Source organism: Bos javanicus, chromosome 14 (assembly GCF_032452875.1).
Source record: "Bos javanicus breed banteng chromosome 14, ARS-OSU_banteng_1.0, whole genome shotgun sequence".
Taxonomy (NCBI): Eukaryota; Metazoa; Chordata; class Mammalia; order Artiodactyla; family Bovidae; genus Bos; species Bos javanicus.
Window position 1 is genome coordinate 66,627,195 of NC_083881.1, and position 13,681 is coordinate 66,640,875.

Sequence of the window (13,681 nt, forward strand, 5' to 3'; positions counted from 1 at the left end):
AGGTAATTCCAGTTTGTGCAATGAGTTTATAGGAAAGTCTTAAGACATCTATTAGACATCTCAAGCCTAAATTCTAAAATTTGAAAGACATTTCACACTATATTAAGAGGATTGTTTTTAAGAAAAACTAAACTCTGTAGTTAAATATTGCCCTTCAGTATCTTTAACCCAAGTACAAACTGGATTAGTCTCTGAAATAATACCAACAGATTCAGATGACTTATTCCCACTCCCCATCCAATAAAATGCATGCGCAAAGGAAACACGGTCAATTACATTAGTGACATTTTATTTCAATACTTGTCTTTTGGACTCTCTCAACTGTTGTTTTGCTCAATGTAGGGTACAGAGAGGTAGGATTCCAGTCTGGGGAAGTCCTAACCCATTATTCCCTGCTCCAGGACAGGAAGGATTTTCACTAAGTATGGGGAGACAGGTCAGGATGAAGGCGTTTTATTTAAATAGTTTCTCTAGGAGGCTTTGTTTATTAATCAGAACAAGGATCCCCTTCAGGCCTGATAAAAGTTTTAAAGGGGTCACTTATGTCCCTACTAGTGGCTGGGGGAACATCTAATCCAAGCCTCCAAAGGACGACAATTCTCCTCTCTTCCCCTCCTCCCTGGATTTTAATGTCTTTTGAGTTGATGCTGGAAAACAATTCCTCTGGTTCAGATGCCAGAAACTGCTTTCATGTCATAAACATTTATGGAACAAGTGGAGAGTGATGAACAATGATGTTTTAACTGTGCAACAGCCTGCACCTCATGCATGTGTAAGAGAATGAACTGATAGTCATTTTAACACTCATAGCTGCCATCTCTTGAAACATAAAAGCCATGCCCTAGTTCTTGAGCCAGAGAGAAGGGATGGGTATTTATTTCCATCTCGGATCCACCCCAATTTAGAAGGGCACTTCTCTGTCTCTGCACCCATCTCCCCTCAAAAGAAGGTGTTTGTAACACCTGGCGTTGGTGGTTCAATGAGAGATACTAAGATGGAGAAATAAGAAGTCCGACATTTGACACAGCCAACACAATTCTAAGATAAAGAAATGGTGAGGTAGAGTTGAGAGAGTTCAATTAAATTTTTTGAGCATGCATCTTTTGGCACATTCTAAAATTACACAGACTTCCTATTGAATTCTCCTTTGCTGATGCCTTTACAAAGTGCTGCAACGCAGGAATCCTTGGATCTCTTTAGGAAGCAGCTATATAAAGCTAATACAGTCATTTCAAGAAATTCACTCCTGGCACTTTAGCTTATTTATCCCGATACTGAAGCAAATAAAACCAATGCTATCCATTTGTTGAATTTATTTAAACAAATCAATTTAGAAATATCAGAGAATTAAACAAAACTTCTGACATGTAAACATACTGCCGTGTTCCTGAAACAGATGTTAACACCTGATAAAAGTTAATAATCGCTTGTTAGGAAAGCTGTCCATTAATAAGGCCAGTCTTCAGCAAAACTGAAACCATTCTGTTTCTTTAGCTTTCCGGTGTGACAATGCAATACTATCAAACCACAATCAAATAGAAGAGACAGAACTGGATGGATAGATCAGTACCATTGGTTACAGCTGTTAAACAGTTTCATTCTGGCGCCACAGAAAAACAATTAAGCCAATCACATCAAGTAAGTCATGGCTTTTTTTCTTTATCACAATTCACTAAGTGATGTTAATTATGGTCCTTGTCAAACACGTTTGGTAAAGGCTATTTACAGTGTACATGGCTGAGCATGCACTATTTATAGTTACAAAGATACCTGCCAGTTTATTACAATAGAATTACACAGTGCCTGAAAACGGTGAAACGTCTCACACATCATTTCAATCAATACAGTTTCAAGCAGGAAACGTTCCTTATTTGATCACGATTGCAATAATTACATGAAAATTCTTATAAAAACACGAATCCCCTTCAAGAAATTGATGCATATTCTACGCACTACAGGTTAAGGCAGTAAAAAAATGTATTCCTGATAACTGGAGGTCTTGACAATGTCAATTAAAGCTGTCTGACTCTAGTTTTTCATTCTCCATCATGTACTCAAAGTTCTGTCTGTATAACTAGTTTGTGAAAGATTTCACTTGTAAAGTCAAAAAAGTATTAGTAACGAAGAAGAATTGATGCTGGAAAAAGTAATTGCTAGGGAAAGGAAAAAAATGTAAGTTGGATTTTGCCTGAAAGTTTTCAAATCATACACAAGAGCATTATTTGTGAGCTGGAACCTTAAAAGTATAAAACAAATACATAGAGTTTACCTTTCTTAACTTAAAATATACTGTACTTTGAACAATTCAAGTAAAGTAAGACTATCAAAAAATAACTTCATAAGCCATACAAGTGTCAACTGCGTTTTGAATGTTTTAAGAACATTTTAAAAATTGTAAACTAAACCATGACAGTTTAGTTAAATAATAAATGACTTTTTATTTGCACTTGTGATTTCTTTAATACAAATTGCTACCAACAAATATGTAAAGATATGGCAGATTATGCATTTGATCAAAGCACTTTGATTTAAGCATAAAACAGATTCAAATGGTTTCAGTTCCGTGCATAAGATCCAAGAAGCTGCCTCCTAGTTTGCAGGCAGCCTTCTCTCTAATCAGAATCCTTTATTCCTTAGCTGCAGATGAGACAGGGCACAGCTGTTGTAAACAGGGCACTGCTGTACAGCCAGGATGATAACCCTAAGATCGCTCTCATCAGAGTGACCTTCCCAGCGTCTTCCAGCACTGCAGCGTGTTCTGCTGACCTCTTAATTTCATAAATTAACTTTCCTTTGATTCCATTTTTACGGTGGTTGTGTTCACAGTTTTGTTTTAAAAACTGGTTTAAATTTATATAAAACTCTGTACATGTTCACAAATTATTGCATAAACAGCATAATCTTCAAGACAGTGTTTGCAAACACATGTCCAATTCAGGAAGAAAAAAAATTCACGTTTCCCGTCTGGCTTTCTTCTTCTTTTTTATTTGTTTGGGAGATTCCCAACTAGTTTCAGACTTGGCTAAAAGGAAAAAAAAAAAAAAAGAAAGGGAGAGCGAAAGAGACGTCAGGAGGATGGTAAATACTGTTCTGTTTCAAAAATACAAAAGCAATGTCGATAAAAACATGCTTTGAAATCCACTGCTAATGCCTCAAATTTTACGTTCTCATTTTCAAGTTCTAGTTACAGGTTTTTAGGTTATTCTCCGGCTGCCCTCCTCTCTTTTCCTCAATTTCAATGTATTATGTGGTTTAACCACACGGATGATAGTTCATCATTTTGACCTAAAAACCCACCACTTATAAGACTCAATCTAAGTAGCAAGAGTGAAAGCGGGCAAAGTGGACACTAAAGGCAGCTGAAGGGAGAAGAAGGGCGGGGAGGGGGCACGGCTTCAAGAACTTGTGCACAGAAAAAGGGAGGGACCCGGAGAGTAGGGGCAGGTACCAAGGGCTCCCTTGTGTATGTCCTTAGCCACCTACTCTGGCCTGAGTGACTTTAGCTCCCTGGTCCTCACAACTGAGCTCTGCAAGGTGCCCAGGAATCTAGGCTTTGCAGAGGAGGAAAGGGCTGCTCCAGTAGTCCTTTCATGGGGTCGCAAAGAGTGACAGGACTGAGCGACTGAACTGAACTCAGTAATCCTTTAGACTTCCAAGACAGTGACACCTATAAACAGTACAGAGAACACCAAAAGAACCAACGTGAGGATTACTTACTCTGTGAAGGAGGCACGCTATTTTGCTTAGTATTTGACTTGGATTTATCTGTTTCTTGTAGCATCGGTGGCACTTGGGAAGAGCTTTTGTCAGAATCATTTTTTGATAAAATAACAGATGGCTCGGTAGAAATAGCAGGTGGAAGAGTCTTGATAGGCTATTTTGAAATAAAATTATCTTAGGTTTTCATTAAAAAAATCAAATGTCATAGTAATAACAAGAGGCTGCTCAGCTGAAATACAAAGAACGAATCATTTACAGCAGAAGTACTACAACTCATGCCTGCCCTCTAGTGACATGTAAGCAAATAAATCTTTAACTACAATATCCACAAATACAGGTTGAGATAAAAATGATTAAATGTGTAAAATTACAAGATGTCTACTGAATCTCAAAGAGGAGTGAATAATTCAGTTTTCATTAACTTTTACATTTGTCTTTTTCATTACAAATAACAGGATTTTTTCATGTGCTGGTATTCAATGGTTCTGTCCATTTTCCCACAAACTCTCACCTCCTCAAAAGCTTTTCTTGTAAAGTCAAAAATAGCAACTTTCTGAACTACCAGTAGTGACATCTCCTTTTCTCCTTCTCATGAAGTAGGGATATCTCAAGTAGCAGCAGCAGCAACAGCTTCAGTTTTCTCCCCAAGGAAAAAGATGGCCTCAGATAAAGCAGACTAGCTACTAGTCCTAATCTATTAAAGCAACTAGTAAAACTCAGGTTCAAATCTTCAGAGTTAGTGAGAGTCTGGTAGTGAAATTTATAAATGCTCAGGGCCAAACTTGAGTCTCGCCTCTCCTCTCCAACCTGGGAGCAGAGCGGTCAACTAACTGATGTGCCAGAATGAGGCCGAACTGTTAATGAATGTTTAGGGCAGGTAAAGGACAGAAACTGTGGTACGTGGAGTGAGGCTGGAACAGATGAGTCAGAGATCATCTCACCCTTAAGCCGTATCCGTGACGACGATTCTGAGTACAGAAACAAGGGTAAGTCACACTTCTCTTGCCCCTTGTTCTTCTAGGCTCCATGAATTCAAAAAAGCAAAACAAGGAAGGAAACAAAGAGAAAGAAGTGCGTGCCTAGGTAACTACCAGGACTCCTTTCTATTTCAGGTATCTGAAGCTGCATTTATGTCGCTTGGTTCAGTTTTATTAATGTTCCCTGTATTTATTACAAAGTTTTAGTACTCATTTTAAATCTCTTCCTACTCTCCATCCTCTCACTTCTCTATATTAAATCACAGAAGGACTCAAATACCCTTTACAAGGTGACTTCTGAAAATGACTTATCAAAATGTCACATGACCCTCTGCGGTCTTAATATTAAAGCTGTTTCATTAAATATGTAAGTGCCACCATAAAGGCACGATATTTTTTTCTGCTTTGTTCTCTGCTGTATCTCCAGAACTTTAAATACTGTGGGAGATTCTCAATACACATTTTGAATGAGAACCATGCACAATTTCATAGTTATTAATATTTCATGTATTTCTAAATGATACAACTTGCCAAATTAGAAATCAGACTTTAAAGCGCTATGGGCTTTGTGTCACTGGTCTAGGCCTTTTATAAAATGGTCCCTTCTGACATATCAAAATTTTCCATAGATGGCACACATTTTAAGATACTGCCACTACATTTAAAAAGATGCTACATTCTAGAGACTGGACCACAGTCATAATACATTATGTGCAAGCTTTTGGGAAAGTGCAACTACTCACATTTTCTGTAAGCCATGTATCTGTCCCTTGGATGCCTATATATTTAATAAGAAAAAGAAACCGTCTAGTGGCTTTCTCTAGTTTTGCTTCTGACAGCGGTAGGACTTGGGCCACTTATTCAACTTCTCTACCCTCATTCATATGATGGGTTGTACCTCTTCTTTTCAGGTTGCTATGAGGGCAATTTGGTGTATTAAAAATGTTTAGCACGGTGTTTTAATAAAATATTAGTATTAATACAATTCTCCAGTCATCAGAATTTTATTTCTTGGATATCAAAAAGTTACCTGGCTATTTTTGATTAGTGCATCAGCTGGATCACTAGTGCTTATGGTCTTCAAAGAAAAAGCTTTTTCCTGTTTTGGACGGACTTTAGAGGTATTCACTGGAAGCTCTTCTCTAATCTCTTTTTCTAATTCTTCTGTGTCCTACAGAGAAAAGCAGTGCATTTATAAATCATTTCATGAATTAAAATATACTTGGTTTATAGTACCAATGTCCAGAAGATACTTCTCAGGAAGATAATTTTATTTCAGAAACTGCCCAATAGCTTAAAAGAGCATAAAAAAGTCATTATTATTAAAAGATTTTAAAAATCTCTGGTATGTTCATCATTCTTGTTTTCTTCAGGGATTTAAATCTTCTGTAAACTAAAAAGCAACACACTCACAACCTCGAATGGGAATCATTTAATTTACTAAATCAAACAAAAAACTAGTACTTTTTCCTTTTAGAAAAATTACATGGTGAATTAGTTGATATTTTAAGACTTTAGAAATAGCATTTCACTTAATGATTTCTTCAAGGCATGAAGAAGTCATTAAGTGAAATGCTATTGGAAAATCCCATGGATGGAGGAGCCTGGTGGGCTGCAGACCATGGGTTCACTAAGAGCCGGATATGACTGAGTGACTTCACTTTCATGCATTGGAGAAGGAAATGGCAACCCACTCCAGTGTTCTTGCCTGGAGAATCCCAGGGACGGGGGAGCCTGGTGGGCTGCCATCTATGGGGTAGCACAGAGTTGGACATGACAAGCGACTTAGCAGCAGCGGTAGCATAAGGCACAAAATATATATATATAAATGCATTTTCTAGATAAATTAAGCTTTCACAGTAGAAAGCTTAGGCATGTCATAAAATATCAAGGACAAATTTTTGATTTCCTCAAACTGTAGTTTTCTCAACTTTAAAATAAAATTTGTGTAGATAAATTCTAAGGTTCTTTCCAAGTTTAAACATTTTCATTCTTAGCCCTTTATAGACTTTTAAAAATACATTACATGCTTAGGTATGTGAAAGAAGTTATGAATAAGACTATATTAAATATGACATCATTGTAAATGGTAAGAAAGAAAAAAAATCCAAAATGTAATCACTTATGCATAGGCTAGAACTTCACAGATCTCATTTAATTCTCAAAAGCAACCTATGCAGTTAAGTAACTTGTGCAAAATACACCTAACAAAAAACTAGTAAATGGCAGAACAGAGAGATGAATACAAATTGACTTACTCTCTTATTCACTGTATATAAGTGAATTAAATACACTTAAATATATTTAAGTGATTATATACTTATTCACTGTATTTAAAAACACAGGACTTCCCTGGTGGTACAGTGGATAAGAATCCATCTGCCAATAAAGGGGACACGGGTTCAAATCCCTGGTCCGGGAGGTTTCCACATGCCAGGGAGCAACTAAGCCCATGTGCCAAACAACTACTGAGCCTGTGCGCCCAGAGCATGTGCTCTACAAGAAGCCACCAGTGAGAAGCTGGCACCACGACGAAGAGCAGCCCCCAGCTGCCCCAATCAGTTTGTGCGAAGCAACCAAGACCCAGTGCAATAATAATAAGAAAAAAAGAACACCAGCAAAGAATTCCAGCAAAGGAATTTTCACAATTTAATTAAGCAGGAAAATTACTATGTAGCCTGTTCTCTAAATATTTTGGCTATCTCTTACATTTAAAGGAATGAATACAATTAGCCACAAAGTTACAGATGAGAAACAAGATTTCCATAAGCTGCAATGTAATAGTGATAATGCTTTCAAAAACAAAGCCATGCATTTTTCTAGTAATCTAGTACACCTGAAATTAACCTGTTTTCATCTATATTAAAATCTAGAAATACTTTCCCAGATAGGAAAAGACCAAAGTTTCTGTTAAAAGCCAAAAATATCAGGAAAGGATACCAAGTGCAACAGCCAGCAAACTCAGAGTCAAGTGCAAGATACCCCTTGTTATGCACATGGCTTTCATAACTGTATTAAAGTTCTAACCTGCTAAATTCCACTGCTTAAAGAATTTCTGTTAAGTGTGAAATACCATAATATCTGTTTCATTTCACCATATAAACCCAAGTGCACTAATTTAGAATTTTAGTCAATTGCTTTTGGTTTATATCTTTGATATGATTTTCTTTAGAGCAACAATCTTTTTATTACAGTATGATATATAAAATCTTTAAAACATTCTATGACTTTTCAAACACTAAGTAAATCTGATGTCTCACATCCTGTCTTTATATCTCTGCATTTTCCTAGCATCTACAAATGATCCTTTCATAAGTCAGTAGTAGGTGCTTAAGGAACGATATCTGTTGTTTTGATACTTTACCTGTGCAAGAGCGTTATCTTCACCTTGCTTCTTCTTTTTCTTTTTTTTCTTTTTAGATTTTCCGGTTGGAAGAGCTCCCTCTCCCTTTTCTTTATCATCATCTGAAACCTGATGTTAAAAGCAAAAGTACTGAAATGAATCAATGAAGTTTTCTTTATTCAGAATTTAGGAAATAATTTATTAGGTTTAGTCTTTTTCTCCCAAATTCTACATATTAGTAATAATAAAACTGAACTTAAATCACACACAAAGTAACAAAACTCTTCACTCTTCTATTTGTTTATGATAAACCCCCTTTTCTTACATCTTTCAATACTCACTACATGATAATTAGAGCTGTGCAAACCTTGGTTTTTAAAAGTTCATTTCATAGGTCATTCATTTTATTTAAACACAGAGCTATCTGCATTAAAATTGAATTTGACCCTGTTAAGACAACCACGAGGTACAGAGGAAGAGAAAGTATCTGTAAATTATATATCCAACAAAGGACCTGTATCCAGATTATATAAAGAACACTCAAAATTCAGTAATAAACAATCCAGTTGGAAAACGTGCAAAAGATATAAACAGGTATTTCATAAAGAGACTAGGAATGTTCTGCATCTTTAAAAATTTTTTATTGATATTTATTTTGGGGGCCATGCTGGGTCTTCACTGCTGTGTGGGCTTTTCTCTAGTTGCGGCGGGTGGGGGCTGCTCTCAAGTTACGGTATGTGGGCTTCAGTAGTTGTAGTTTTCGGGCTCTCTTGTTTTGTAGAATATGGGATCCTCCCAGACCAGGGATGCAACCCCTGTCTCCTGCATTGGCAGGTGGATTCCTCACCACTGAGCCACCAGGGAAGCCCTAGAAATGTTCTGAATCTTGACTATATTAGTGTCAAGGTCCTGGTTGTGATATTGTCTTATTAGAGTTCTACAAGATGTTATCATTGGGGGCCCTTGGGTAAAGGGTACAGGTGTTTTTTCTCTGTATTATTTCTTGTAGGTACATGTGACTCTAAAATTACCTCAAAAGGCTTAATTAAAAAAACAAAACACAATGCGAGAAGGAATGTCATTAAAAATAATACTGTGCATGACAAAAATAGCACATTAGAATCTTGGTTAAGAGACATTCAGTCCAAGTCGGTTACTAGCTGTGGAGAAACTTCCACAGAAGTTTCTACCACAGGCTCATAATGATGAAAATATCATATGAAAAGATGCATCCTTTGAAGGATATTCAGGTCATAAGGACTCTGGTCAGTCTGCTTTTCAGCCAATTTATAATCCAGCCGTAAGAGAAATGTGTTTCCGTATGGTATGACACTATTTTTGTTCATGGGAAAAAGGCTGAAATTAACATCTTTTAACTCATGAAAAAATGGACATTCTGGGCTTCCCTGGTGGTCCACTGGTTAAGAATCCACTTTATAATGCAGGGGACGTGGGTTTGATCCTTGGTCTGGGAAGATCCCACATGGCGCTGAACAGCTAAGCCCGTGTGCCACTTTTCTAAGGCAAATCTACAAAACACGCCGCATCTAACACATCCCAAACTGAACCAACCACCTTTCCCCTCAGTTAACTAGCTTCTGTTTTCTCTGTTGGGAACACCACTTTCACCATCCCAGGTACCTAAGTGTTCTTCAAGTCATTTTTGATGATTCTCCAATCAATTCTAACCCCCATGTTCTGTTGATTTTGCTTCAATTAATTGTTTTCAAACCTCTCCCTTACTCTGTATACCATTGTACAGGTCTACTAAAACAATGTTTAGACTGGTGTTCTCATATGCCTCCATTCCTTTATCTACAGGCATTACCAAAGCAGCAAAAAAACCCCCAAAACCAAAACAACACCACCCTACAAAAACAAACAAAAAAATCCCCCAAAACAAAACAAACCACTTTAAGATTCTCCCATTATTTATAGGACAAAATCCAAGGTTTTTTGCATAGTATTCAAGGGTTTGTGGAATCTTCCCTCTGCTTTTCTCTCCAGTCTCATTTCTGACCCCTCTTTGCTATACATTATGCTCTTACCTCTGGGATGCCTTTGCTAAAACTCCAAAGTGCTTTCAGAATACCTAATATATTATAACATTACCATTATCTTCTAGAGTGCTGGTCTCCTTCCTCTCCTCCCTGCCTGGAGTGTAGGCTCCTTGAAGGCAGTAATTATATTTTGTTTCTCTACTAGCACAATATCTGACCCATGGCAGATGCAATTAATCTTTGTTGAATAATAATGGCCCTATTATCTTCTCTTTGACTTTTTTTTTTTTAATAGAAAAACTAACTAGCAGAAAAGTTCAAACAGTAGCTTAGTGTCTCTTGTAAATACCACTTCCATTCTTTTTCAAAGTTATCAACTTAGTTTATTATCTCCTGCCCTGATTTATGTAATCAAAATAGTACAAAATAGGCTCCAAAATCATTCTTCTCAATTTTCTGCAATATCCAGCCTAGTTTTTCTAACCCGAGCAATGAACAGGTTATCCCCGGTTTGAAAGCTGTCCTAGGTTCTCATTACTTAACCAATTCCATAAAACTGTGGCAATGTACATCATTCGTTTCATCTATTTACTGAATACCAAACATGTTGCTAGAGCTACAAAAACAGGAACTTCACAGTCCCTTTCCTTAAGGAATGAAGCCCAGAAGGGGAAGACTGACATATAAACCACTGATCCTACCACCAGTCGATTCCACATGTGTACTGTTCCTCCCCATCAAATATGTTACTTTCCTTGGTCCCTTTCTCATAATGTTCTCAGTCTTATCTTGCTATGAAGCTTTCCTTAATTTTTTACTGAGAACCAATCTGCTTTTATCTAAACACACCAAGAGTTGGTAGGCTGATATAATAATTCTAGTAAGAGGACAGGAATTGTGCGTTTGTTTTCTTATCAGTATATAATAGTGCTTTCCACACAGAATCCTCAATAATCTGTGGAAAGAAGAAACAGTAATAGAGAGAAGGCATGCGACCCTAAGATGATTGAAGCTAGTACGATTAGAATGCCTCTCTGAAGCAATTCGACCCCTGGATACATTAATAATTCCAATACAGCCGGATGCACAGAGAAATAAACATATCCACCGATCCTTTTACTCACTTTTTGATCATCAGGAATTGGTTCCTGGGACTTCAGAAGTGAGGCTCTTTCTTCATCTACCCAGTTCCCCCACTCTTCTGCTGGCGCATTCCAATCAGAACTGGGATCAGCAGAAGACAGACCATCTAAAATTTAACAGTGTGAATCAGGTTATCTGTCATTTCTGCCAAAAACCAAATGCAAAACCCCAACTTCTTTATGTTGAACTAAGCTGTAATTTTAAACTATTACTCTTCTTCCTCCCAATCACATTTTAAGAGTTAGGAAAAACCCCAGTAACACTAGATGCAATGACTAAGAAACTCCAGAAAACGTGTTAATTAACCATTTATTCCATTCTTCCTACTTCCTTTTTTATCAAAGGAACTTTGTCTCCTGAATTTGCTTTCTTTTCATTGTGTATGTCTAACTATAAGAAGGACCTGGTCATTTTTTTTGTTTTCTGATTCTTCCCCCCAGGGTACAAAATGAGTCTTTAACAGAAGTGCCAAAATCACACTCTTCCCCTCCTTATGAACTATTTCAAGATTAGGTTCTTCTTCAAGTTCACCAAATCATGCAGAATATTTAACCTCTTCCTTTTCTCCTCTTTTTAAAAATACTTAACCTGTACCTTACAGTTTTTTCAGATTATTCAATGCTACTTACATCTTTCCAAATATGTGAGTCATTTTTAGGGCTTCTATCACCCTATTCTCAAGAACAATTTTTTTTATTTTTTAAAGAAAAAAAATTTAACCTAGACTTTCATACACATCCATGTATACACCCATGACTACTTAAACTGTCAAGATAACAGAAGTTAGGCTTTATCTGTAAATGGTTAGCAAGTCATCCTAACATTGTTCTTTACTAGGGAAAAAAACCAAAAAACAAAACCCTGACTTTTGCCCAATTAATGCCAAATGCTACTTTCCCCAAATATTAAATTCGTATATACTTCAGTCTGTTTCTGGAATTTCTGTTCCATTCATCTATTCCTGGGATAGTGGCATACACAATGTAATTCTGTATGCATTTTAACATCTAGAAAAAAAAATCTGCCTGTATTTCTCTTATTTTCTTCACTATTCTTATTTTTCCACATGAATTCTATTATTTTTGTTTAGAGGGGAAGTACTATGATACATCTTCATGAAGACTTTTAAAAAGTCTGTGTTTCAGAAAAATATGTAATGATCTGGGAAAATGCTCATAGAAAAAAAAAAGGCAGACAAAACTGTCTGTGCTTCATGATCCCAAATTATATGAGGAAGAGATTAAGGAATACATTAATAATAGGTACATCTTAACAATGGAGTTACAGGAATTTCATCTTATTAAGTATAAGAACTTGAGCTAGACAGGTAACAGAGATATAAAAATGAGTATGACAAGAGGCCTTCCCACACGGAGCTCACAGTCAGTCTGCTCAGGGATGAAGTACAACAGACAGGTTAAGTAGAGTGACAGATTCTGTTATGAGAAGCGCAGAAAGGGAGAAGAGGGACTAACCAGTGGAGGATGGGGAGAGACTGAAAACGTAAGAATTTATGGTCCAGTACAGGAAAAGCATGGACAAGTGATTACTAGTGTGAAATGTATTACAAAAAAGGAAGTTCCTTTCTATGTTTCTATATTTACTACTACAAGCAGGTATCCAGAGCCAGTATCACATAGTAACAGCATAGAGGCTAAGACTTTAAGGTGTCTTAAGAGTCAAACAGACCTATATTTGAATATTGCTCTACTACTTAATAACTATGTAATTTGAGTCACATTTCTTAATCTTAATGGGCTATGTACCAACTTCATAGGATTGTTGAAAGGATTATATAAGATACGTGTAAAGCAATTCATGGAGAAGGCAATGGCACCCCACTCCAGAACTCTTGCCTGGAAAATCCCATGGACAGGAGAGCCTGGTAGGCTGCAGTCCATGGGGTCGAGAACAGTCGGACACGACTATGCGACTTCACTTTCACTTTTCACTTTCATGCATTGGAGAAGGAAATGGCAACCCACTCCAGTGTTCTTGCCTGGAGAATCCCAGGGACGGGGGAGCCTGGTGGGCTGCCGTCTATGGGGTCGCACAGAGTCGGACACGACTGAAGCGACTTAGCAGTAGCAAAGCAGTTCAGGACAATGCAGTAAGTGCTTAATAAATGGTATCCACTTCTTTTATACATTATCGATGACTTTAACAATAGAAAGCCAGTTTAAAAGTTATCAGGCATATACAATTAATTTATTTCTCACAATCCTATAAATCTCCCAGTAAGATACACTTGGTTATGTCTTAATGTAGAAGTCATTTTTATAAGTAAAAATGGATCTAGTAGATGTCTGGAACCAACTGCTCACCTTACACCAAGCATTTATTAACAATATTTTTAGGAGATTTCAATGTCAAAGTTGTCAATGATTTTGCTTAACCCTCACAAATAAGAAACCTACATTTGGAAAACTGGTATTCATAAACCAAGTCTCTTAAGGCCTCTTATCAGGAAAAAACCCTTTGTCAAGAAAAGAAAAAAA

The 13,681-nt window shown here is 36.9% G+C and overlaps 1 protein-coding gene across 3 annotated transcripts in view; it reads right to left on the reverse strand.

The window, feature by feature from the left end:
• Positions 1 to 1,298: 1,298 nt before the first annotated feature.
• The window catches only part of MTDH (metadherin), a 54,592-nt gene continuing 42,209 nt past the window's right edge, over positions 1,299 to 13,681 (reverse strand). For all 3 annotated transcript variants that reach the window (XM_061439303.1, XM_061439302.1, XM_061439304.1), the window contains 5 exons: positions 11,165 to 11,289; positions 8,062 to 8,169; positions 5,728 to 5,868; positions 3,718 to 3,874; positions 1,299 to 3,022 (listed from right to left, as the gene is read on the reverse strand). In XM_061439303.1, the coding sequence (XP_061295287.1) occupies positions 2,952 to 3,022; positions 3,718 to 3,874; positions 5,728 to 5,868; positions 8,062 to 8,169; positions 11,165 to 11,289 (602 nt within the window). In that variant the 3' untranslated portion in view covers positions 1,299 to 2,951. The remainder of the gene's footprint in view (positions 3,023 to 3,717; positions 3,875 to 5,727; positions 5,869 to 8,061; positions 8,170 to 11,164; positions 11,290 to 13,681) is intronic.